At 39.5% G+C, this 25,596-nt stretch overlaps 1 protein-coding gene and 1 non-coding gene across 8 annotated transcripts in view; both read left to right on the top strand.

Annotated features, from left to right (window-relative positions):
• ST6GALNAC3 (ST6 N-acetylgalactosaminide alpha-2,6-sialyltransferase 3) overlaps positions 1–25,596 on the top strand; it is a 548,516-nt gene that overhangs the window by 464,994 nt on the left and 57,926 nt on the right. For 6 of the 7 annotated variants that reach the window (XM_031465409.2, XM_064493440.1, XM_010989046.3 and 3 more), the window contains one exon: positions 24,948–25,055. The exons of the other annotated variant lie outside the window; for it this stretch is intronic. In XM_031465409.2, the coding sequence (XP_031321269.1) occupies positions 24,948–25,055 (108 nt within the window). The remainder of the gene's footprint in view (positions 1–24,947; positions 25,056–25,596) is intronic. 7 annotated transcript variants of the gene reach the window in all.
• TRNAH-AUG (transfer RNA histidin (anticodon AUG)) lies at positions 7,722–7,794 on the top strand. The gene has a single exon. It is a non-coding gene; the product is annotated as a tRNA-His (tRNA).

Raw genomic sequence — 25,596 nt, 5'->3', positions numbered from 1 at the left:
TTTTTATTTTCTAGTATTCACTGAAATATAACTGGATAAATAATAAAATAAAATGAAATGCACAAGGTAGTTTGAAGGACATGTATAATTATTTTTAATAAATAAAGGAATTAGGACTTTGGGTCTTGGTTAAAAGATAATTATGGAGTAAAAGATTTAAATCATTAGCTCAAGAAGCAATAGGAATTTATTTTTCAAAGTTGAAAGAGGAGATAAAAGAAGAGGCAATTAAATTGAAAGATAAAGAAAGAAAATTTCCACATATAGAACTCCTATCATGTGCTGGCATGAAGCTCGATTCCAAATACTGTTTTATTTAATCCTCACAACCACCTAATGACCTCGGGATAATTATTCCCATTTACAGGGATACTGTGACTGAGAAAAATTCCTTGTCTTTCTTCCCAATCTTGGAACAGCTAGTCAGTGGCCAAGCCGGGATTAAAACCTAGATCTCCTAAGAAAAATCATTTGGGGTCCATGAGTTAGCGACTAACTGGGAGAAGCCAGTTTGCACTGGAATGAGGAAGGAATGGCGTGGGAATAGAGAAGTTAACACAAGCAGTGCTGAAGGTGACGAGCCGAGGGAGAGAGGAGAGCTCTATCGTATACCCAGGAGAAAAAGTCAGGAAAGGAGAGATTTTGAAGGAGTCAGAGGAAGTCTAACTAGAAGTTGGCAGGGACAAGATGCAAGAAGCTCTGGGTCCCAGATGGGTTGAGAGATAGCATCCTCCTACCCAAATGAATGAAAACAGGTCACAAATGAAGAAAAAGTCAGAGGAGGTGGGGAAGATGTGAGGAAGAAATAGTCTCTAATTGCTTTGCAAAGAAGTGAGGTCATCATGTGAAAGAAGGAGGCTGTTAAAAAGGCTTCTAGAAAGAGAAAAAAGCTGTCAAGTGTACACTTGTGACTGCTGGAAAAAAACAACATGGGAGTTAAGATGAGTCAAAATTTAGCAAATAAAGTACTGTTCTGATGTGGGAGTTGTCATGAGGCTGTGTTGAAGTGACAACGGTATTGAGCATCCACCGAAATGGATTTGTTCAGCCATTTGCATTAATGAGCATTTAAATGCAACAAATATAATTTCAGGTGACTTAACAAGAATGAACAAAAGTTAATGCTACTGGATTTAAAAATGAAAGAAAAAAGGTTGGAAGAAATACGAAAGGCAACCCTAACTACTGACAGCTTGGCTAACGATTGTGCATAGCAAGCACACAGAAACAAGCTTACGTGTGAAAATCTGATGTTGGCGGTGCACCGGAGTTACGGCTGGGGACCACTTCTGTGGGGCGGTGGAACTGGAGATGAGCGTGGGGAGAGAAAGCGATGCGCAGGCTCAGGCATGTGTGTACGCGTTCGCAGTGCACGCCCTCATAGGCGATGACGCGGAGTAGAGCCCAGGAGGTGGGGGGCGGGTTAGCAGGAGGAAAGGTACAAAAGTACACTTGAGGTCTCCTAAGCCACTTGGTTTGTAGGTTGTTGGTACAATAAATCTAAGTATAATAACAGGTTTGTAATTTTAAGTGTAAGGCAAAGGAAATGTGCTTTTTAAAGAATCTTAAATTTGATATCCGATTAGGGACGGATTTCTTAGAAACAGGTCCCAAAGCACAAACTGTAAAGGAAAGGATTGATACACTTGATTAGTCTTATTAATTGTATTAAATAATAAATTAATATATTTATTTTTAAGGGTTTCATCAGTTTAACTGATTGATTCATTTTAAGTGAAAAAGTTTCAAAGAAAAAAAGTAAACTGATAAGCCACAGTGGGCTTGTACTTGTAACACATACAGACGGGAGTTGCATAAAAGATTACTAAAAAATCGTTACGGAAACGAATAACAGCCCACTAGAAAAAAATAAGCAATAACCTGAATAGGCGTTTTGCAGAAGAAGAAACATGAATAGCTGATAAACATGCGAAAATATTCTCCACCTCACTAGTAATCAGGGCAATGCAAATTCAAACCAAATTAAATACCATTTTACACCCACTAGATTGGCAAAAATTGTAAAGTCTGAAAACGTATAGTATTACTGAGGATAGACAAGGAGCAGCAGGAGCTATTATATGCTATTGATAGGCATAGAAATTGGTCCCAGCCCCTTAGAAAACAATTTGGAATTATCTTGTATTTGAACATTTGCTTACTTTTCTACGTAACAATTGCACTCCGAGATATTTCCCTAGAGAAGCACTAGTACAGGTATGTGAATATTCATAGTAGTAATGTTTGCAAGAGGAATAAGAAAAACTGGAGACATCTCAGATATCCTTTGACAAAAGACTGGATAAATAAACTATTCATAGAAGTATTCATAAATGGATTTTACTATGGTAGTGTAAAAAAAATGAATGAACTATAGCCATAAGCATTAATAGAGATGAATCTCACAAACAAAATATTGAATGGAAAAGACTAGTCACAGAGGAATACGTACAAAATGATGCCATTTATTTAAAGTTGAAAAACTCACAAAACCATATAACAGCTTGTTTATGGACACATATAAATATATAGAATAAAACTATACTAAAAATAACGGAATAATAAATCTAAAAACTAAAATAATGATTACTCCTGCTAGGGAGACAGGGGATCGGAATACAAGGGTCTGAATTGATAATGCTATATTTTTTTAAGCTTGGTAGTTTATTTTTCTGTGGACCGACAAACACATTACCTCTAGTCCTTCATCTGTATGAAATATTTTATAATAGTAAATAGATTTGGGCCAAAATTAAGTGGGAAATGAAAAATCAAGCATATAGAAAAAAACTTAGTATTAGTCTATAAGCACACATATTTAGTTCAATTGTACAAATCTTTGTGACTTTCACCCTGAACCACATAAAGAATTGGCTGGGCCTTGCAAAGTCACAGTTCTCTGAAAGAATGGTTGAATAATGCGAATTATGAGGACAGATCAATTCAGTGTTTCACTTTTAATAGATAAGAAGTACTTTATTATAATGAAACTGTCAACTTAACTTCCGTATATAACACACGATTACTAAAAATATATAGTATAATGTTTTCCAGAGTACGTTCTATGAAATACCAGAGGTTAAGGGTTCTGTAATCAACTGTGTTCATGCAATGCTGGATACTATACTATACCCACTCCTAGAAATTCATAAGTAAGCGCCGAATCTGGCTGCTATATTAGTTTTCTTCTATTAAAAAATAACAAAAAACCAGTATGCATAATTTAAATATTCTCTGTGAGAGATGGAGAGAGAATATGAATGTAATCTCCAGCATGGTCTAGAAGAATCAGGCATCAAGTGACATTTCTGACAGTGTCTTCTCCATCTCTTCCTTTGACCCCTTACCTTCTGCCAACACATTAAATGTCGGCGTTCCTTAAAGATCCATTCTTGTTCCTTTTCACTCCTTGACCTCTGCTCCTCTCTAATAATCCATAATCTAGTTATGCCAAGATCTCTCTATCTAGACCTGACTTGTCCAAACTCATATCCTTAATTAATTTTGGAACTTTTCAAGCTGAGGTCCCAGAGGCAACTCAAGTTTAACACATCCATACCAAACTCTGTTACCTGACACCCTGAAATAACTTGGCCTCTGGATTCTCCATTTCCATTATGGTATCACCATCCTACCCAGTTGTCAAATTAGAAATACCTTTGGTTGACCCTTTGCTGCATCTTCTTGCTTTCATTTTCGTATTCTTCTGGAACGTTTCTTACCTCTAGCCTCTCTTCTCTTTAATCCTTTGTCACACCTTAGTCTCTGTCTTCATTATGTCTTAACTGGGCTCCCTGTCTTGTCATTCTCTCACCAGTATTTCCCAAATGCAGTTCATAATCCACATAGGCTTATTATCATAAAAATATAATCATGTTGTTTCATAACAAACGTATGTTAGCTCTCTATAGGTTAAAAGATATCCAAGCACACAAATGTAGCAAAGAAGACTCTTTTACAGTCCAAATTTCAAAATCTGTCTCATTTCCTGCAACTCCCTTGTACATACTCTATGGTGTGGTGATATTAAACTCCTCATCATCCCCTGAATGTACCACAGTTTATCTTCTGTCTTTCAGCATATATTTTACCTCTTTCAGGAATGCCCCCTCCCTCTTCATCCAACAAACAAACTCCTATTCATACTTTAATACCCCAAAATATCACCTTCTTTAGAATACCTTCTCCAACATTCCCAATAAAAGACAATTACTGAATTTTCTAAACTATCAAAAATGTCACACACACATAAAATAAATCAGTCAAAACATCCAATGATTTAGGAAATACTTAATAAATAGAAGAGACGAAATGGTATTTATTCATTCAATCAACAAATACTTATTGAGCTCCTACTATATGACAAGTATTACTCTAGATCCTGGGAAAACAGAAATTAACCAAATAAATGACACATGGAATTTACAATTGACTAGGAGGAGAAAGAGTAAATAAACAAATCTCTACTATGTCAGGTGGGTGTAAGTGCTGTGGAGAACAATGAAGCTGGGTGAGGGGACTAAGGGTGAGGGGGTGGTCAGTTTGATACTGATGCGGAGTGGTCAGAGGAGAGCTCACTAAGGAGCATTTGTCAGAAGACCAAAGTCCCTGAGCTGCCAACGTGTGACTGTGAGCACCTGTGCCCATTTTCTTCAGTGCTTGCCTTTTTAAAAATCACTTTTTAAAAAGCAATTTTTATATTAAAACATTAACCCTTTACAATTCATGTGCATCACCAATGTTTTTCCTTCCACTTTGTCAATGTATTTTAACTTTTGTGATAATTTTTGCATCAGGGGAATTTTGATCAAAATTGCATTCAGACTTATTAATTTGAGCAGAGTAGACACATTTGCAGCCTTCAGTCCTCCCAGTGAGTGAAACTGGTAGTCCAGTCCTGAATGTCTCACCAATTTTTATTAAAATTATTCTTTGTGTTTAAAAAATAGTTTTGCTGTTATGAATTTTAGGATTACTTCAGCACATCATATTTTCTACCTGTAGGTTCTGTTTATAAGAGAAAACTATTCATTTTTCAATATATATTCTTTTGTATTTGACCATTGTATCAAACTCTCTTATTCTAATAGCTTTTAGCTTCCTTCTATAATTTTTCAACATTTCATGTATGTGTAAGAGCTCTGTTTCTTCTCATCATTAACATTTCATGTCATTCCAGTCACTAAAATTTCCAGAACAATGTTTAGGTGAAAAAGATAACAGCATATATGTTTTCCTAATTTTAATGACACACAGATCTCCTAGTATTTTACCATTGCTTTTGATGCTGGCCCTTTGTTTAAGAGAGGGCTTCTTTCTTACATTAAGGAGATCCCTTTAGTCACAGTTTAAAACAATTTTATTTGAATATTGGATTTTATCCAATTCTTGCTGGCATCTTTTGAAGAAATGATATGGTGTTTCCTTGAATGACCAATATAATGCATTAAATTAATACAGGATCCACCAAAATTGTTTCTCAGAGAAAACACTTTTTTCCTTAGGCTGGTCTATCAAAAAAAAAAAAAATTGAGGGAGAAGAGGAAATTGTCATCTGGTCAAACAGCTTGGGGAAATGCTGCCTGGCATCTTCAGTTCTTAGAGAATCATTAGCTCTTATATGAAAGATGCTGGGAAGTCTAGCAGTCAAGATATTCAGTTAAAAAATATATACACCATAATGAAGTGTGGTATATTTAAAAGTTGATAAAATAGTAGATCTTAAAAGTTCTTATCACAAAAAAATCATGTTTTTTGTATCTATAGGAGATGATGGATATTAACTAAACTCACTGTGGCAATCGGCTCACAATATATGTAAGTCAAATTATGCTGAACACCTCAAACATATACAGTGCTGTATGTCAATTATATCGCAACATAACCAAAAAAAAAATTCAGTTAAATTTATTAAACTCACCATTTCCAAACATTACCTGTTCCTCCTTCCCTCACATAATACCAACTAGTAACCCGCTGATTTAGGGTGCAGAATTGAGAAGTGCCATATTAATAGCTTTCCTTATAGTAAATTGTCTTTGCTCTCCTGAAATAGAACCTGCTTGGCCATGGAGTATGGCTGCTTAATTTAGTGCGATGGTCAGTTGGTTGGGTTTTGATTGAAGAGTTTTGAATCTGTAATTATAAATGGGATTGTACTGTCATTTCTCATCTCTACCCCCTTTTGGCTCTTTCCTGGGTTTCAGTATTAGTGTAATGCTGGGTTGGTTATATGAATTAGTATAGGTCCCACATTTTTCTGGGCTCTATAACAATTTATGCAGCATGGGAATTATCATAGGATTTTATTTTCTTAATTTGAAATATTTTCTAAGAAATAGCCAAAAGAGAGATGAACCCAAACACAGAGCTAACTGGTTGTCACTGAGTTTGTAATTGAATCTCTCTGTTACCTCTGTTTTCTTTACTGATGATGCTTCAAGTGTCTCCGTTTTCCTCACTGTGAGTAAACATGATTGCTCTTTGCTCCAGAGGGTTAACGGTTCAGACAGCCTCCTCTGCTTAGAAGCAATAACTCCTTGCTCTTGTCACTCCAGTTCACCACAGAACAGGGGGGGCATCAAAGTCAGGTCAGCGAAGCAGGAAATGATAGAATCCCGACAAGAGAATCAAACTTCTCCATGAGCACATTGTCCCTGATGCTGGGAACAAAGTGAGGTGACAAGAATAAAGGCCTGGAGGGAGAGAGGAAACAGAGCAGAGTGCACTGTGGGGTCTAGAATCCCAAGAAGAGGGTTGAAGAGTATTGATCCAGTTTTTAAAACACTTCCTTTGAAGCGCTGTTGGGACAGTGTTGGACATTTATGGTCTGTAAGGGGAGAGATGGGGTATTAGGGCCACTTTTGAGACCAGTTCCTCCCGCAGCCACAGAACCCTTTATTCAGAGAGATGCCATATTATTATAGACAAAATACTTCCTGAATCTTCTAAGGGCTTGAGCATAAGAACACACAAAGATGTTCATATGTTTTTCTTTCTGATACAAGAATTACTCAACATTAAAAAGCAAACTACCTTAGCTGTGCAGGGCCAGGCTCATGGCAGGCACTTTGGTACGTGGTGTTTGTTTGGTGAGTAGATGCATAATGTTTGTTAAATAAATGCACACGTGTTGTCTTCCCATTTTTATGCAACTAATGTGCTCCTAAAACAACATGGGGCATAAACTAAATTGAAAGAAATGAGTATTTTTTCCAGTTTTTTAATATATAAATATTTATGACATGTAAATATATTTATGTATTATTTATTTATAAATTATATATAAATTACATAATATTTATATATAGCTATAACTTCTATCCATAAATTTATTAAATTTATAAAATATATAAGTATGTTTAATATATAATATATACATAAAATAACACCTTAGGTGCCAAATATATATTGTTTTTAATCCTTCCTTAGTTGTGTATTTCATAGCACTGAATCTTTAAATTTCAGTCTTCTTTCCCTCAGTACTTTCAAGGTGCAATAATCATCTCAGATATTTCAACATATTCAAGGAAACTTAATATTCAAAATGATGTTTTCTAAATAAGCTAATAAATTAGCAGGGGTTTTTTTGCTGTATTTTCACATGCTGGGTAGCCTAAAAATAAAAATAATGTTCCTTTGTCTAAAACACAGATTGCACAAAGTATAGCTCTTTGACCAAATCCTGGATGCATTTCAAGACAAGAAAAGTGGGGTGGGCGGGAGGATATAGCTCAGTGGTAAAGTGCATGCCTATGATGCATAAGGTCCTGGGTTCAATCCCCAGTACTTCCACTGAAATAAATAAATAAACAAACAAATAAATAAATAAATCTAATTACCTACCTCCCCCACTAAAAAAAGACAAAAACAAAAAAAAAAAACCCCAAAACCTGCTAAGATTGCATATTCCTGAGTTATCCTCTGTAATGTCATGAATGCCAAAAAAGACAAATACATGTGTTAGAGGAAAACAATGGTTATCAATAGAAAAGTGGTTCCCTCCCCTCTGCGCTCCCCCCCCCCCTTCATTGGAGCACATTTGTCAAGGTGATTTGTTGGGAAACACTAATTCATCCATTCATCCACTCAAAGGTCTTTCCGCTTAATAGTACTAAGTCTGTGTTTAACATGCTTATTAAATACAGTTACTTTTGTATTAGTGTCCAAAGGAAAAAAAATGATAACAATCAAAAGAAGTTTTTGGTGGTATGTTGCAATATGAAATCAGGATTTGAACAACTGTAATATTTTAACCAACAATGAGTTCTGGGAAGCTCCTTGATTATCAAAAAGCTAAATATCATTCCTTACACTTGATTAGAGAAAAATCTGATTTTCTTGTGGCATTGCCTCTTGAAAGAGATGATGGGGAAAAGTGCCACAGCAAAGGGCTGAAACTGAATCAAAGAATATTGATTTTGTGTCTGACCCAGCTTGTGCTTTTCCAGTTCCAACACCTCACCAGGAAATACAGGGAGGCTGTCTCCACAATAAATTCACCTGTGACTAGAGAGAATTATTGGGTAAGGAGATCAGAAAACATCTTTCTCCATAGCAAAGTGTTTCCCCTTTTTAAACTGTTACCACCTTCCCTGCTTCCTATTTTTTTGTGATTTTAAAGAGAATGCCAGGATTGTGAAGGGACAACTTGGGTGTGGATGGCGGCTCCCTGAAACCAGATTCCTATTCTCTGTTGCCACCAGCCCAGCTACCACCTCATTCCCTTCTGTTAAAAGTATACACAGATTTCATAGATGTACCAGAGTGGGTGGATGTACTAATCTGAGGTCTACACCCAAGCCACCTTGTTGCCCAGAGTTTTAAAGTAGTGGAAGATTACAAAGAAACAGACGTGAGAGACAACACGAAGAAAGGGTTAACACAACTCAGTAACTAACTAATGGCACATGAAGGATGAGGAAGAGGGCAGAGTCAAGGGTGATGCACATATCCTAAAGAACAATGGTGCCATCATCCACACAAATGAATTAAATAAGGTAACTCAGGAGCTGGAGCCACCTACGATCTGACATCTCTCCTGGCTACGTGAATATCACCATTGATTCCTGAACCGCCAGCAGAAGGAAGCAGTACTCACAGCACCACGGTTGTGAGCACTTAGGTTCTCTTGTCTTATCATGTGCAAATCAGCAGTTGCAAGCTTGGGTTTTAGAAAGCCTTCTCAATAAGTCTGGGCACCATCCCGAAGGCATTCGTCCTATTAACAGCATGCTAGTTATAGAGAATTGCTCCAGGCACAGCTGAAGGTGAATGGCAAATGCTCTTACAGTCAGGGTTGCTCAAAGAAGTGGCAGGTCCAAAGCCATTTAAAAACTGGAAAGTGGCCTTCTGATAAGTATAATGGCAATTCTGAGGCTGAACGTAATTGAATGAGATTTGTGCTGACAGGAGGACTGAAAAAGCTTCCCTACAGGAGGCCAGTATGCAAATGTCACTTTCTGGACTTTGTTGATTATATAACTGGGGGCGAGAACAGCAAGAGGGGTGCACGATGGCCACCAAAAGCAAGGAGGGGAGCATCTTCCCTGTGTGGAACGACCTGGACTTTCATTGCCACGTGATTCCATTAAGTATGTGCTTTACAACTTCAGGAAGGGACGAATGACACTCTTAATTTTCTGAGAGTTTGCTTTGCAGTGAAAATTCAAGACTGAAATTAACTTAGGTAAATTGATATTTTACCTCCTGATTTCAGGGATTTAACAGTGAGTACACCTCTTGGTGTTGAAACACCTATTGTGAGTCCAAAAAATTACAAAAATACATATTTCCATCTTTTGATGCCCCGTCTTCATTTATTCTCTCTCTCTCTTTTTTTTTTTTTTTTGGAACACCATATGTGGCCACCCCTGTGCTATAATTTGTTGTTTACGAAAAACAGAGCACATTTCAGTCCTGACAGATGAAATCAGAATTCTGACTGAGCCATGGGCCAACCAACTGAAAAAAAGGGACTTTAAAACTTTATTCTATCTCAGCTACAAGATAAATGAGTTGGGGATCTAATACAGAGCATGGTGACTGTAATTAACAATGCTGTATTGTATACCTGAAAAAATTTAGGAGAGTATAACTTCAGTGTTATCACCTCTCTCTCTCTCACTCGCTCACTCACACACACACACACACACACACATAAATTATGATATTATGAAGAAATGGAGATGTTAGCCAACCTTATTGTGGTGATCATTTTGCAGTATATACATGTACCTCTTAAACTTTCATATGATACATGCCCTTAATATCTCAATAAAGCTGGGAGGAAAACCTGATTCTGGAGGTAAATGGATACAAGGGGTACATGTAAAAATTACCAAATTTTGAGTGGTGATTTGGGTTGTATCGCTGACATGTGGCACATCCTTAGACATATTGTTAAATATCTCTGTTACATCATCAATGAGAAAACACTGACATACTATTTAAAATTCCTTGGGAAAAAAATATTAGCAACTTCTTACTTAGGAACAGCCTTCATTCCAAAAATTATTCAGCTAAGGTGGACAGATTGGGTGCTTACTGTGTGCCGGCCATAGTGATCATAAACACACACACAATGGAATATCATTCAGCGATAAAAAAGAAAGAAATGTTGCCAGTTGCAGCAACGTGGATGGACCTGGAGGGTATTACGCTTAGTGAAATAACTCAGACACAGAAGGATAAATATTGTATGTTATCACTTACATGTGGAATCTAAAAAAAGAAAACAAATGAATGTATACGTACCAAAGCAGAAACAGACTTATAGATATAGAGAACAAACTAGTGGTTACCCTTGGGGAGAGGGAAAGGAGGAGGGGCAAGAGAGAGGTATGGGATTAAGAGATACGAACTACTATGTGTAAAATAGATAAGCAACATGGATGCATGGTACAGCACAGGGAAATAGAGCCATTATTTTTTTAATAACTTTAAGTGGAGTATAATCTGTAAAAATATTGAATCACTATGCTGTACACCTGGAACTAATATAATATTGTAAATCAACTTTATTTCAATTAAACAAATAAACTTTAAAAAAAAATAGATGATATACCTTTGCTGACCAGCATTTCCTCACTGGCAAGTTTCCAGTCAGTTTGCAATTAGCTGTTTATAATTGGAACACATTTTTCCAAAGAAACAAATTTTAAAATAGTGGTTAGATTCTCAGGCCAATACTCAAAAGCTAATTTAATTCATAATAAAGTGAAACTCAACTTCTAATAGAATCCTCAAACCTAACTAGCATTTATAACAGTGACTTTCAACTGTGGTTATACACATCACATTATAAACACCCAGGAAAGATTTAAAAAAGAAAACACTTTTTTTTTTAAATTAAGTATCAATGCCCAGACTATACCCCCAGGACAATAATATCAGAATCCATTATCAGGAGCAGTGGTGGTAATGGAGCTTGGGGAAAGGTGCAGAGGACTGGAAACAATGCCTCTAGGGAGAGTGGGATCAGGGCTGTGACTGGGAAGTGGAGCCAGGGCTCCAGGGGTAGAGGGTGGAATCTGAGTACTGTGCCATTGATGGCTACAACAGGAAGAAACGACGCCCCGGGAGAAGGAATGAGACTGAGGAATCACAACCTTTAACAGATTTTGGCTCAGAGGACAGTAAAGAGTTTTTCCAGAGAGGGAGAATGGTGGAAGGGCCTGGATACGCAGCTCCAGAAGCACAAGGATTGGTGCTGCAGTGATGAGGAGGGAGCTGGTGAGAACCCAGCTGGTCAGCATCAGTCACCAGTTCCCTTTATCCGGTTCATGAGGATAAATATGCTTAGTTATTTCCCTAAGCATAATACCCTCCAGGTCCTACCATGCTGTTGCAGCTGCTTCAGCCCACTTTCTTACTTAGGGCTGAGGCTTTCACAAAATTCCATGCCTCCTATGTCCCTCCTACAAAAAGCAAATATGTAGTTCTTTTCATCCTCTTGGCGTGATGATGGACACTTGAGCAGAGGCAAGGGGAAGAGAGAAGGAATGAAGGGAATCCAATGTGTGAGCTTGAAAAATAGGAGCAATTCCCTTCATTTCCTGCTGCTGCCCAACTGCCTTCAGAGTTCCGTCGCTCTTCTAGTCACTTCTTTACAGCCCCTTTGGTCAGAAACATGGGCATAAAGTGTTGTGACCAACTGCTGAAAGCAAGTCTGCAAGGCAGGGGATCTTCCCAACTGTTTTCCTGTGTCCTTCTCATTTTTATGGCTGGGTGTGGAGATTTCTGACATTCTGTGACTGTTGCAATGTAGGAAAATCTGTGGGGATAACAGCATTCTCACATCTCAATCAGATGCTCTCAAATAAGAGACATTTCCTAAGTTCTGTTCTGTTTTTCTTCCTTGTATTTTCTAAGATATATTGCTTTTGCTCTGTGTTCTAGTTCCCACTTTATGACATTTTGTCTACTCTGGATCAACAAAATGACTGGACTTAGTGTATATACAAGACAGAAACAGACTCACAGTCACAGAAAACAAACTTGTGGTTACCTAAGTGGGGGAAGAGGGGAGAACAAATTAGGGTATGGGATTAACCGATCCAAACTGCTGTATATAAAATAGACAAGCTACAGAGACACTGTATAGCACAGCGATTATACCCATTATCTTGGAATAACCTAGAATGGAATGAATTTGCAAAAATACTGAATCATTATGCTTTAACTAACAGCATCGTTATTCTAACACAATATTGTAAGTCAACTATACTTCAGTGAGAAAAATTACTGGGTTAGAAGAACTCTGGAAACACAAAAGTCATCTCTTCTGATGGCAGAAAAGGAACTATTGCTGTTATCTTTTCTCTGATCAGAAAGATGGTCCTTAAACAAAAGAACCTAGTACAGGAGAAGTTGTTACATAGGGAGGGATGGGAAGGGTGTGCAGGAGAAGGACTTCTTCCCAGGGACAGATTTACTGTAAGCAAAAACACACAGGTGCTTTCGCCATGGACTGCCAGTCAAACCCTGTGGGGAAGACACACCTCCAGGAAAGAAATTCTTCGCTCCACCAAGCAAGAAATCCAGCTCAATTGGAAAATCTGGATAGACTTCAAAGGAAGAATTTTCTCCTCTCAAACCTCATCCCATCTCAAGAATGGAGAGAAAATTAATTTTTTGGGACTAAAACTCCCAGGTAGGGTTAAATTGGAATAACATTCTACCTTAGTGGACAAACAGCTTGTTTAATAGGTGAGACTCCATTAGCTCTGACTGTTTCAAGGAAGATTCCATCACCAAGTCGTTTGACTTCAGGGCTTCTGCTGGAGCAGACAGACGCCCCTTTTAGGAATTTGCTGGTGTTGGAGGAGAAGAGCTGGGTCAGTGCCTGCTTTGATGCACTGACGACAGCCCATAATTTGGCAAAGGTATTATGCATGAGGTAGTCAATGAATGTCAGCCTACTGGAAAAATGACAAATTAAACCTCCTTCTCTAAGTTAGAGACTGAAATTCTCAGTCCCTGAAGACTCGTATGTCAGTTGTTGCTTCTGACCTTTTCTAATTGAATTAGCCTTCTTTTGTGAGCCAAATTTTTTAAAAAGCGTTTTAACTTTAAAAGTTTTAACTTTTATAGTTTTTTTCTAAATTCTATGTATAGTGACGGATGATAACTAGACTTGTGGTGATCATTTAGAAATATATACAAATGCCATGTCATTATGTTGTACACCTGATACTAATAGAATACTATATGTCAGTTATACCTCAATTTTTAAAGTTATTTTTAAATAGAAATACTCATTTTGAAAGTGAAACAACGGCTCAGAAAGCATTTTTGTCAGAAGCGAGTTTGAGTCTGATTCTGTGCTAGAACTATTTCTAAAGGAAAAGCTTGCTTTAGCTCAAGTTCTAATTAAGTCAAAAAGCTAAGGGAAAGTGGGTCCTTTCTTTTCTCTTCTAACAACTTAAAGTGGCAGGAAAAAAAAATCTTTTCTCTATTTAGGTATACTCCTACCTGATTACAATCTCCCCCCCCCCCTTTTTTTTCTTCTTAGTCTTAAGGAAAGTATATGCAGAGGGAATTACTGATAAGAGAATGAGGAGAGAGGAAGCCAAGACCTTCCCTTAATCACCTTTACCAGGTTAGCAGCTGAACAAGCCCCTGTGCCTGAGGTGGAGAAAGGTGTTTAGCACTCAGAATACTGATGGCCACATCAGTTTAGGAAGGGCATGATTTCAGGATATGTTGAAAAGTAAGTTAGAAAGAAGCAAATTATTTAAGCCTGAGTATAGAACTAGGATCAGATCAAATAGTGCTTGCCAATAAGAATGAAGGGTTAGTTAGAAGCTAAGTCCCTAATTATACCTAGAGTGTTGCATAGACTCATTGTGTTAGAAAGGATGTTGGCGGTCAACCAATCCAAATCCCAATCTTTGGTTGCAAGGAATAGATGCCTCCTTCAGCTGACATAAGCCAAAGAGGATAATTTATTGAAAGGTTATAGAGCCTGATGGCTGAAAGGAAGCCATGCCTGGGGAATGAAGTAAATCCAGGAACTTGATCTTCATTTTCAGGACTTACCCCTTTATTTGTTTTTAAAGTTGATGCATATATCCACATCAAGTGGCCTAAAGGTGTTATTTGAACATGACCACGGCTGAGATTCTAAGAAGTGTTTTGAATGGGGAAGTTATAAACACAAGTCTACAAAGCGGTGATGACTCTGTGCTAAAGATAAGGCTATGCATTTACAATCCCTCTAACGTGGACTATGTTACTGTAACTACAACTACAGAACTTTAGCGACGACAGACCCTACGCCTACCTCAGCCAATTTTATTCTGCCATCGAAAACAGAACAGAACAAAACAAAATAAAACTTGGCCCAAGAAGCAGCAGCAACATGGTCAAGATTTCCTGGAGGGTTAACTGTAGAACCAAAAGAATTGTGGTCCTCTGATGGCTGTTCTATCAGACACGTGATGCCTTGGGCAAAACTGAGGATGATGGTAACCAAGAAAGAACTTACCTAAGGACCTGAGTTGTCTGGTATGACTGCCTTTGGACAAGTACTTTATACGTCCCCAAACCTTCATTTGTACAATGGTATATTAATACTTCTCATAGGATGGGGTTATTGTGAGGATTAAATAAAATGATCTATGCATGGCTCTTGGCACAATGTCTAGTATGTATTAATGTGCCATAAATAATAGAAGTTATTATTATTAATCGAAAAAAGTTTATTTAGTCAGCTTTTTGCTGCATATCAAATAACCCTGAAACTCAGTGGCTTACAAGGGTATGTATTTCCTACTCACAGGTCTGTGATCAGCTACAGCTCCGCAGAGCTTAGCTGAACTTGGCTCTAGTTTGGGGCTCCTTTCTGCAACATGGGATTCCTCATCCTAGGCCCCAGGCTGAAGGAGCACCCTCTGCCTGGGATATGCTGTTCTCACGATGGAGAAATGGGAACCATGTGATACTTCTTAAAATCTCCACTGGGAGCTGTCTCAGTGTTCACTTCTACTTATGGTTCACGGTCAAAGCAAGTCATTGGGCCAAGCCTTAAAGTTATTAGGCAGGAAAGATACCGACCCTTGGGCCAAGCCATGTTCAAGGAGGGAAGGAACAACACAGCCTAGCACAGGAAAGGTGAAAGAAAGTCTGTTGCCCTTGAGACAAGGGCCTCTATAGTATCTTGAAAAGTCTGAAACTAGAATGCACACAGGATATTCATAATACTTCAGGTCCTCAAAATTATGGGCCACTTAGGAAAACTAGAGATCTGGGGAAGGTAACAGTCACTCAGAGTAGAGACTGGGTGTTAGGGTACCTGGCGTAATCCTTTCTGCCAGAAGCTTCACTGGGTAGAGCAGATGCTGCTATAGAGGTTATTAAGCTCAGCGTTTCCACACCAGAAAGGTATTTCCAAGGGTTCACATCCTTAAAGCAGCAATGGTAACTGCTTTCATTTCAAAAAAAAATAAAAAAAAAACCCTCAGTAAATTAAATATTTATGTTAAAAACTGTCTCCCTTTCAATGGTCGAGAGCCTGCGGGTGTGCACTGAGGAAGCCAGCTTGGACGTACGTGGAGATCAGTTGAATTTGCGCATGACTTGTAACAGCTTATAACACAGACGAACACTGGCTACCTCTGTGAACATCACACATTTCAAAATTGTTTTTATTTTTAGTCATATCTTGTTTACATTTTTCTCATTCCTGAATTAATGAGGAATTTAATGAGGAGGAAAATATATAATTCTGCCAATTTTCCCCTAGATACTTTTCTCCAGATCTATAAATTTCCATCATCTGAAAAAACTAGCTATACAGAACATCAAGATATCTCTAATATTTCAAAACATAATGGAAGGAAGAAAAACAAGTCAGCATTACTTATGCATCCTGTCTCTAACCAACAATCTATCACAAAAATTAAGCACTGATGATGCTCTGAGACTCATTCCAGAGCTGAGGACAGATCAGGACCACCCCGTGTCCCCGTTATTCTTACACCTCAGTGCGGCTGCAGAGGCCATTCCCTCCTCCTGAAAGGGTCTCCTTCTGCTCCTTTTTCTGCCTGGTCTTCTTGCTCCCCTTCCTCTGCAGCTCAGCTCTCACCTCCTGCTGGGGAAGGAGTTACCTTCCCCAGTTCCCCCCAGCTGGGTCTGTTGCTCTTTCCTCTGTATTTTCATACCACTCGCAGAGGAAGCACCTCCCTGAAGCCCTGTTTTTGAAAATAGTCATCGAGTCTTCTCCCACTTGATCCCGAGCTGAGATCGGGGGGCAACTTGGTCTTTCCTGTGCCTCACACCTACAGTGCACTCAGCAAGTCCTTTTTTTTTTTTAATTCTTATTTTTTATTGAAGTGTAGTTGATTTACAGTGTTAGTTCCAGGTGTACAGCAAAGAGATTCAGTTACGCATATACATACATACATACATATGTACATTTTCAGTTTCTTTCCCATTATGGTGCATTACAAGAAATTGAATAGAGTTCCCTGTGCTATACAGTAGGTCCTTGCGGCTTATCCACCTCACCTATAGTAATGTGCATCTGTCAGTCCCAAACTCCCAATCTATCCGGAGTGGATGAGGGGCAGCAGGGTAAGGAGAATCAAAGCTTGATAAGATTAGAAACTGGAGAGGACATGGGGACAGCGTTTCAGGAAGAAGGAAAATCTACACAAGTAAAGAGAGTAGAAAGACAGAGGCTGACATGCACAAGATGTGCTTAGCAAGAAATAAATGGACCCCCACGACTAGACAAGACAGTTCGGGAAGAGGAGTCCTGGAAAATACGGCGGGGAGTTTAGGTTTGACAGACACCCATTGTCTTAATCCACTTGGGCTGCCATAACAAAATACCATAGATGGGGAGTTTCAAACAACAGAAATTCATTTTCTGATAGTTCTGGAAGCTCGAAGTCTGAGATGAGAGTGCCAGTGTGGTCAGGTTTTGGTGAGAACTCTCTGGCTCATAGGCTTCCTGCTGTGTCCTTATATAGTGCGAAGGGAGAGCGCTCTGGTGTCTCTTCCTCTTCACGGAAGGGCAGTAATCCCATCAGGAGGGCCCTACTCTCGTGACCTCAGCTAATTACCTCACCAAGGCCCCGTCTCCAAACACGGTCACAGTGGAGGTCAGGGCTTAAACATACGGATCTGGAAGGGATACAAGGCAGCAGTCCTGAAGTTAAGGAACCAGTCCTGACTTAATGAAGTGGTGCAAAGAGGCCTCCAACGTCCAGCTCCACCATTCCTGAGGTTCCATGGTTCATTTAAGAAAGTGAATGAAATCTCGGAAAACAACGTTTCCAATTGAAGAGGCTTTAAAGCCCAAGGACAAGAGCAAAATAACCTTTTAATTTCTGAGATGAATGAACAAAGTAATTTTTGTGAGTGGTATCTTCTATTCCTACAGCAGCCATAAATCATACCTTTGGGAGCTGTACCATTTTACTTTCAAATGTACCTTTTGAAAAGAACACAATCATTTCTTATTATGTTCCTTTTGTACAATTTCATTGCATTCATTACTAGTCAGAGTCCTGTTGATCCTATGGCAGGAAAACTGTTGTATTTACAGTCCAAACGCCTACTGATTAGCACAGGCAATTTCACATGAGCTGTTTGGGATGGTAGTGCAGTCTTCCAAGATTTACTGCTTTCACCATTTACCTATGGTCCATTTTTCATTATTTTCCAACCCTAGAATCCCTTCATTTGGTGGATTCTCTTAAGAATCATCCACAATACGATGTTTTTATCCATTTGAAAATTTATGTCCATTTGCAAATGATTCAAGCCACGATCGAGAATTCTACCGCCTGATTTGCAGAAAGTTTTTGCTGCCTAAAGATTTGCTGGGCATGCCCCATTGATAGATAGTGCAAATACACAGTGTTGATATAATGGGCAAACTCCAGAGTATACCATAGCTTCTGACTATCAAATGACATACAAAAATGTACGACTTGGGGACAGCTGAAATTGTTTTCACACTTTGAGCTCTGCTTCCATTAGACTGGTTCACAATATTAGATTGAATCCCAAGGTGCCACTGATAATCATCAGCTGTTTTTCTTGGCCAGTCTCCTTGTTTAAATGTATTCTTTCATTATCCATGTGCTTTTGAAGGAAAAGTCGAGAAAGAATGTTTTTAATTGAATAATCTGTATTCTGTCAGGTATTCCTTCTCCCTAGGAAGCTATATGGAAACTTACTCCGCTGTTCTCATTTATCCTGCCAGTATACTATATTGATGAGAGAACTGAGGTCCAATAGTGTTAAAACCAGACCTGAAATATTGATTAATTCTTGTTTTAAATTCCCTGTTTACTCCTGAGTATAGCAGATTTCAGAAACAGCTGCCAATATTGTGCTCTCCAGTAAACCTCCACTATTGGGAGGGTCTTGATCCCCTTTGGGCTTTGATAAATGATGATTATGCTGTTGCAATTTTTGCTTGGAATGCCCCAGGCCTTGTTTGCATTGGCTCATAGAAGAAATGAACCAGAAACAGTAGAACCAAAGGCCCCTAAAGGAACCATTCCATGAAGTGGAGGCAACCACAGAGATGGAGGTGACTAGACCCCTCATCCTTGTTCCTGGACACTTTTTTCCCTTCCTCACTGCACATCCCCCATTCCAGGCCAAAACTTGCCCTTCAGGTTTAGGCCAAGTGAATTTTCTGATGCCTAGGGTTACGTTGAATAGTATGATAATCATTCAGTATTGACCAAGCCTGAATGGCTTCAGATAGACTTGTCAAGAAGAAGATGGAAGTAAGATTCTTGGCTGGATGAGGAAAGCCAGTGGGACAGTGAGCAGGCAGAGTGGGAACTGTGGATAGGGAGAATCTGGAGAACCTGGATTTAGGGCATTCCCAGGGCAACCCACCACCCTGGGAGCCACGAGGAGATACCAGGGAGTCAAGAAATCTACAGACTTCTTAGGATTCAGGTGAGCTTGGAACAGAGGAATCAAGTAAAATGTGAAAGAGAACTTACCACACAGGACATCCTCCACAACAGCGAGTTATCTCACCTAAAATATGCTAAGATTAAAAAACCCTGACAGAGATAATGTGCTATTATTTTGCCCATCAAAATATAAGCCTCTTGAGTTCAGAACCCAAGTCACTGAGCTAATGGTGCTCAATAATTAGAGCATCCAGTGAAGAGGTAATAAATTCAATATAATTCAGTTTTCTTTTGAAAAGTAACCATTTTTGTTTTGCCAGTTCCTTACCTGAAATTATCCAAAAGGGAAAGAAATATTACTCACCAGGAAGTTCTAGCTTGCCAGGCAATAGGAGAAAAATGCTTTGCAATATGTTTCCCAAAACAAGAAGACAAGGGAGCATGCTGAGAAGCAGGGATGCAGGCAAATGAAGGATGCCGACAGCCACAAATACCGAGATTGGTAAAAATAAGGCTAGCATGACAGACAACAAATCCCTGTGGACACGTGATGGCCTTTAGACATCAAGGTACAGGGGCAAACATCAAGGGGCATGGTAGCTTCTATTTTATTGGTAATAAACTAGATGAAAGATCATATTTTAAGTGATATGCCTTCAGGCATGTGCTACATCAAGGTGTTGACAGCATCATTTTTCCAAGAGATGAGCGAGTAAATTTAAGCAGTTTCCAAGTGGTAAGTACCTTGACTACCAAGGAGCGGTGAGATGCAAAGCGTGGCCGGTGGAAACAAATGATTGATAGCTTCCTTTTCACACTCTGCCTTTATTTTCCCCTGCATGGCTCATTATTCTGCTGCATTAATTTAAGCTTTCCTATTGCACTGAATTAGGGGCTTAAAGTCTCTTATCATTCCTGTGGGAATCTTGAGTGTTTCTTTGTAGATGCCAATAATTGTTTTTATTGATCCCCAAACATAGAAGGTATAAAAAGTGCCATGGCTGAAGGCCAGCCAGCACATAGTGCGGTGTACATGAGTGACAAATTACAAGACAATGTTTGGCCCCAGAGGAGACCCTTTTAGAATTTTTTAAGGCATCTGATAGTTATCACTAGATCACTCCAAGCTGAAAAGCATAAACAACTTCACATACACGAGCTCAAGTCTTTTTGTTGTTGTTTTTATTGAACCTCGGAAGGTCTGCTTGGGTTTAATTTATACATCCTCCTTTCTAGTACACCCACACTGCAGAAGAGTCTAGAGATGGTGCTGCTGTAAGAATTCTCCGAGCTGGTGCCATCCAGGCCAGTGAATTCCCTTAGGGACCCAGATCACCAGGGCATTTATTCAGAAGAATTTCTGTATTAATCTAGCAGTTGTCATTATTCCACGGCAAGTATCATTACATAGACACTAGCTCTGAGTATTTTGAGAAGAAACCACTTTGCTAGCCCTAGCAAGTATTGTGGGTAGGAAACCTCATGTGATTTCACATCCCAAATATATCAGAGGCACCAGCGGAAAAAAGGCAACTAATTAAGTGCCGTTTGTAGGACAGGGCACTTGGGCAGTATAAATCTCCCCAGTCTGAATCGAACGCAACACAGCTTGCTTGAAGAGCTTGTGAGCTAAGTATTATGATGTCTATCCTGAAACAAAATAAGGCAAATTGGGCTTAAAAGCAATCAATATCAAAAATGTGGTAAAAAGTTTCCTTATTAGAGGTTGAGATGGAAAGATCTTTGACCAGATGCCAAACCCTGAAATTCCTGAACCTCTTTTCCTGTGGTCAAGAGAAGAGTGTGATGGAGAGAAATCACTTTGATAGTTGTACCCTATTTATCCTTTGAGGGTTCTGTTCTGAAAGCTTGGCTGTTGAACCCTCAGAAATGACTTTCTGGGCTGGACCAGAATGAATCCAGGGAACATATTTTGCAGAGTGGGCATCCTTATGTCATACAAACAACCCACCCCCCCCCCCTTTATCCTGGAGCTCTACCATTATCTAGGTCCTTGACAGCAACTCTGTGGAGGGACCAGCTCCTAGAAAAACACATAAAAATGATTTTTCTCTAAGTTATATTTTTCCCCCCTCTCAAATTATGCTTTCCCCTCAGAGCTGTGGTTCAGCTGTACCCCTGGTCTTAGACATGCATTCCAACACCTTCCATGAGCAGTGGTGTGAGAGAGGAAAACATGGCGCTTCTCCCTCCAAAAGTTTAGTGACTATATCCACTACTATTGCAAGGTAAAGGTGAAGCTGGATACCCTTTCTGTGCATACCCCAGGCATTTAGTGGCGTGCCCATCACACAAGTGTGCATTAAATGTGCTCTGTGTAATTAATATGCTTGTTAATTATGCATCCAGTATGCCTGGAACATGGTACTGCCAAATGGCTAAAGGTTAAAACAGATTGACTATTGAGGGTAATGATCACAGAATCATTTGATTTTAAAATTAGAAGAAGAAACCTTAGGTAGAACTTAGTTCAACTATCTCATTTTAGAGACAAGGAAATTCAGATGACCCAAAGAGGCTAGGTAAGTCGTCCAAAGCTTCACATTTTGCGTTGCGGTGCCGCTGGCAAGGGGAAACCAGAGATCCTCACTTTAGGTCTGGACTGTGCTTGGTACTGACACTGAAACACCTGGGCTCTGCTTTGTTACACTGTGATTGTTTTAAAATGTGTCTCCCCCATGAGACCATGTGCTCTTTAGGAAAACATTCAGTATTCATCACCAGCGTCTAGTCAATGGTAAATAGTAGCATCAATATTTTCAATATTTGTTGAAAAATGAATAAATGGGTGAATATGTGAGTCCTGTTTTTTTCTCATCATGTACAAATAGTGCTGCAATTTTTAGTGATCTCTACTAGTGCTTGGTCAGCCCAATAATGAAGGATAGAAAGGTAGAAAAAGTAGAAGAAAAAGGCAAGTAGTAGGGAAAATACAATTCAGCAGGAATACCTGGAAAAAACCAATACACAGGCAAAATTTCTAGATTCAATTTGGGAGCTTTTAGTCAAGATTCTTGCCTCTTCTGCTCTCTCCCAATTTTCAAATGACTTTTTAAGCAGATGGTGCTTTAAGTCGTTCCCATCATTGCTGCTCCTCCTCAGACCCCAGATTGCAGGATTGACTGCAGGTCTGGTTGTATAATAAGCAAAGTTGCTCGTTAGTGTCTCTCACCTCCCTGTGGTACCTCTTCCCAACCATTTGGTGCCCATTCCTAACCCACACTGCTGCGACAGTTCCTTCACAGAGGAAAGTGCATGTAACTCAATGCGATCCGGTTTCTGGAATATTTTCCATTTAGAAGACACACCAGCAGAGACAAAGGAAGTCTATTTACATAGTGATACTTCAGACTCAGTGACAAATTGGCTGGGAGGCTGGTGTGTGCAAATATGTGTGCACTGGGTTTGTCCTTGCAGATAACCCAAATTCGATGAAAATAAAGGTTAAAAATCCAGCTTTTGGTCTGTTGCTCCTGAAAGGCTTACCTATTGTACTATGATACTAAGCGGTGACAGTTAAAAAAAAAAGAATCAAAGGATTCAACGTCCAAATATAGCACAGTGATGGCTTGGTCCTGGAGAACGGCATCAACAGTGTTGGACGTGGATGGGGAGCAACCACTGGCGAGAGTGCTGTACCCAGGCTGAGCGTCTGGCTGGAGAAGGAGAGCTGGCCATGCCCCAGTTTGTCAGAAAGTCTGGATGGAAGACAGGAAATTTAACCTTTTTCAGAAGTGGTGCTCCACAGTTGCCAAACAACCTGGGGTCACCCAAATGCCCTTATCGAGGAAGTTTTTTTTATTGAAATATAGTTGATTTGCAATGTTGTGTTCATTTCTGTTGTACAGCATAGTATTCAGGTATACATATGTATATTCTTTTTCATATGTTTTCATTATAGGTTATTATAAGGCATTGAATATAGTTTTAAGAAGTGAGGCAGTCATCTGCTTTGGATGGATTGGGTCATCTCGGCTAAAGACAAGTATAGAGAGTAATCTGTTCACCAAACATTCCCTTTAACCACTTGGAACTTGGCAAAACCCTCCAATCAGCCCTAATCTCACTCCATCCACCACTCTCCGCCTTCAGTTACTGTACTTCTCGTGTCTTCCCTGAACATACCCAGCACACGTCCTCATTGTGATACACTTCCTGGAACATTTTGCTCTCTTATAGTCTGTTGAGCAAGTGACATCTGTCGCTTATCACCAGGAGCAGAAGTTCAAACACTTCTACCCACTGTACCTTGGTATTGGAGTCACCAAAGAAAACACAACCCAGTCAAGCACTAGGTGGAACAATGCTGTAGTCACATGGAGAAGAGACAGAGCGAGATCAACTCTCATAGTGAATATCAGCCCCCATGGCCAGCACGTCCCTCCCAGCAGCTGACACGGGGCTAGTGGCCTGCATGCAACCCCTGTGTGCCACAGAACAAAGGACCCCGTCCCCTCTTTGCAGGAGACAGATACAGCAGTGAGGTTAGCCGGGTCCCATATGACACACACACACTTACACAGAACAAAGGGGTCCATGTAGAGTCCGAAACAGAGAAAAACATTCTCACACAAGGTGATAGGTCCAGCACAGATTGTGAGAACTCCTTGGTAAGGAAGTGCTCCAGACCCAAGACCCATTCTTAAGTGACCGAGAGGGGATTGAAAGGCTGCACACATGAGACTGCCTTCTCAGGATGGTCTACATGACTTCTTCCTGTCTACCCTCCTCCTCTCCTTTGTTTTTTCCAGATCCTTGTTCCCATTACCAAAAAGTCCTTCCCTGGCCAACCTTTATAATAGCCGCCTCCAAATCCACCCCTCTGGCGTCCGTGAAGACAAAAGCCTTGGTTGTTTTAATAACTACTATATCCCTGGCATCCACAGCACATAGTAGGTGTCCCATAGGCACATAGTAGGTGTTCAATAAAACAGTGTTAAAGAGATTGGCAAGACAGGTCTTGCAAAGGAAAAGTCTTGTCTCATGACACCCAGGAAGCAGTGAAGGAAAACTTCTCAGATGCTTCCATACACCAAGCCGCTCACCTCCGCTGCTTCCAATTTTCACCAAGAAACCCAGCAAGCCTTAGAGAAAGTGATATGTCTAGGTAAGTAAGATAACACCGTTATCATGCAGCTCCCATCAGGACTCCAAGCAACTTCAGAAAACCCGTCTTCTGATATACAGCACTAATTTGTGTCTTAACGGAAAATCAAATACATTATTTTTCACCTGAAGGGAGCAGGATTATTTGACTTCAGATATTTGCCATCTGGCTTCTCTCCCATACAACACAGCTTCTAGGCTTCAGGTAGTGAGAATGAGAGCACGCCTATAAATTACTCAGAGATAATTCAAAATAAGTGTGTATCTCTGACAGATTGTCAAGTTTCCTTATGCTTTTTCCTGATAACAAGTGCTATGTTTTTGATAAAAGGTTGCCCATTTCTCATCGCACTTTGTTGCTTGTTGCTCTGTGTCTGTTTTGTGTGTCGTCTGGTTTGGTTTGGTGTTGTTTGTTTCTGTTCCCCCCAGAGTCCAGTCCGGCTCTTACCTCAGCACCGGGTGGTTTACCTTCATTCTGGCCATGGACGCCTGTTACGGCATTCACGTCTACGGGATGATAAACGACACCTACTGCAAGTAAGATCACAGGAAATTATTTCTATGCATCTCCAATTCTGATACCTTGTCAAAATATCACAATTCATTTTAATACCATAAATCTGAGAAACAGATAAAGCAACAATTATTTCCCGGTGTTCTTTGCTGACATGACATTTTATTGTCAGTGCATCAGATTGTGACTTTTAGGGGTAATGAGAAGAAAAATATTTACCACAGTCTAATGTCAGATGTCAGAAGGAACATTTTTCCCTTAGTCAGTGGCATACCAGGGACTTGTGGCTTGGAAATGCAGAACAAGTTTGGTGGTAATTTAATTGGCAAAGCAGGCCCGTTGTTTCTGCTGCTCTGATGGCTGATGGATGGCTATCTTCTCAACGGTTATATTTGATCATGAAGGACAAGATGTCCTGAAGCCTCAAAAAAGCTGATACCTTAACAAGAATTCCTGGAAATTATATTCCACTACTAAGTGAGTAATCTGCCAGATCCTTATTTAAAATGGGTATGTTTATCCACAATATATCCTTGCTGGTGGGAGAGTTTCTAATTAGATAAT

The sequence above is a fragment of the Camelus dromedarius genome, chromosome 14, assembly GCF_036321535.1.
Source record: "Camelus dromedarius isolate mCamDro1 chromosome 14, mCamDro1.pat, whole genome shotgun sequence".
NCBI lineage: Eukaryota > Metazoa > Chordata > Mammalia > Artiodactyla > Camelidae > Camelus > Camelus dromedarius.
Note: the sequence above shows the minus strand (reverse complement) of the source record. Positions and strands in the feature narration are given on the sequence as shown.